General features: G+C 52.9%; 1 protein-coding gene across 1 annotated transcript; it reads right to left on the bottom strand.

Annotated features, from left to right (window-relative positions):
* Positions 1-330: 330 nt before the first annotated feature.
* PURG (purine rich element binding protein G) lies at positions 331-1,420 on the bottom strand. Its single transcript, XM_010200230.2, has one exon. It carries the CDS (start codon positions 1,418-1,420, stop codon positions 416-418), a length of 1,005 nt encoding a protein of 334 aa, XP_010198532.1. The 3' UTR covers positions 331-415.
* Positions 1,421-1,794: the final 374 nt, after the last annotated feature.

Below are 1,794 nucleotides of genomic sequence, written 5' to 3'. Positions count from 1 at the left end.
ACCGTAAGCAGAAACTGATACATTTCAGCCCAAGGTCTAGGTTGGGGTTTGGTTTTTTTTTGCATCACATTGAAGTGCAACACAAGCTTTACCTAGATTATTTAAAGGTCAGAGTGCCGGGGGTTTTTTTGTGCTGATACACATACTTCCACAGTCTTTAATGCTCAAAGCAGCTGACTCATACAGACTTGGGAGGTTGGTACCTTCATTAAGACATAGAGATGTTTTGGGCATAATTTAACATGACAACCGGACTCCTGTAACATTACGGACAGGAGTTTGCAAGAACTACCGGAAAAGGACTTGACAAAAAAACAAACAAGGGGCAACTTGAAATTACTATAGGTCAGTCCCTCTCTCCAATTTCTACTTGTTTTGTTTTGTTTACTTTGCCAGACAGCCAGTCCAATGCAATCTATTCGAGACCCTCTTGCTCTTCACCACTGTCCCCTCTGGCATCCATTCTTTTTTCTTTATGGCTGTTGTAAATTCTCCTCATCTCTTCTTCGTACTTGATAAAATTCTCCCCAAACCGTGTCCATGCTTTGTACGGAACTGTGATGGTGTTACGGTAGGGCGGCCTCACCTCACTTACCTTCAGAAAAATGCCGTACCTGTTGGATCCCACGTCAAAGTAGAAGCGCTTGTTGTCCACTCGGAAGGATGTGCCCTCGGGGAGCTCCGGGGGCTCATCGCCTCCCCCCCGGCGATCCTCTATGTCCCCTTCACCATATTCTTCAATCAGCTGGACCAAAGCATCCCTGAACTCAATCATTCCTTGTGCTGGCAGGACAATCGTCTGCTCCTGTCCCAGGCTGTGGCCAAAATAACCCATCATGCCAGGTCCTCTGCTCATGGTTTGTCTGATGCGCAAGAAACGCCCTCGCTGATTCTCCTTCAGGTCCAAGTAATATTTTCGGTTGTCCCTCTCGATGTACTCCGTTTTGAGGACACTGTGAGGCTGCTCTTCGGAGCCGACAGACACCGGGGGCGAAGGTGGCGGGTGCTGTGGTCGCCTCCGGGGATGCTGCTCTTTGCCGTTGCTGTGCTCGTGCCGGTGACCGCCTTTCAGGCCCAGGTGGGCATAGTGCTCAATAAAGTCCCCCAGGCAGTCCTTCAGTTCAGCAGCCACGGACAGGGAGAGGGTCAGCTTGCTCTTCCGGATATTGTCCTGCCTGCCTCTTCCTATCCAGACTTCAGCAATCTTCAGGAAGCGGCCTCGGGAGCTCTGTTTTACATCCAGATAAAATCGCTTTTTCTGGATGTCCACCCTCTTGGAGGCCAGCTCCTGGATCTCCATACAGCCCCCCTGGGAGGAGGCCGAGTAATGGTACTGCTGCTGGGACTGGGAATAAATGCTCCTGTGCAGGCCAGAGCCTCCCAGGTTCCTTCCTCCTCCTCCTCCTCTCCCTCTTTCCATCTTTACCAATCAGCTGGAAATAATACATAACAGAGACACAGATGACAACATCAGCATCAGGGGCCTGCTCGGCTTCTCGGCAGAGGCTCTGTTCGGCGCTGCTCTCCCTACAAAGCCGCCTGCATCCCTCTCCACTGCCACAGCACGCAACATCACAGCAAAAGGATCCCGGGTGCTCTTTCCCTCCCCTGCTCCGGTGCCCGGCAGCCGGCCGACCTCCTCCCAGACAAGGAAGCCCTCCTTCCAACAGCACGCTGGCCCTGATGCCTCGGTGCCCTCGCCATCTGCTTGCCCTGCAGACCTCCCCATGCCCCTCTAGACTCCAGCCCCACTCCCTCTGGCACTACAGGCACCTCCAGCTACTCCAGCGTCTG

This window comes from Colius striatus, chromosome 3, assembly GCF_028858725.1.
Source record: "Colius striatus isolate bColStr4 chromosome 3, bColStr4.1.hap1, whole genome shotgun sequence".
NCBI lineage: Eukaryota > Metazoa > Chordata > Aves > Coliiformes > Coliidae > Colius > Colius striatus.
Note: the sequence above shows the minus strand (reverse complement) of the source record. Positions and strands in the feature narration are given on the sequence as shown.

What these genes read in the sequence shown, in the direction of transcription:
- PURG (XM_010200230.2), bottom strand. Translation starts at nt 1,420, where the DNA reads ATGGAAAGAGGGAGAGGAGGAGGAGGAGGAAGGAACCTGGGAGGCTCT.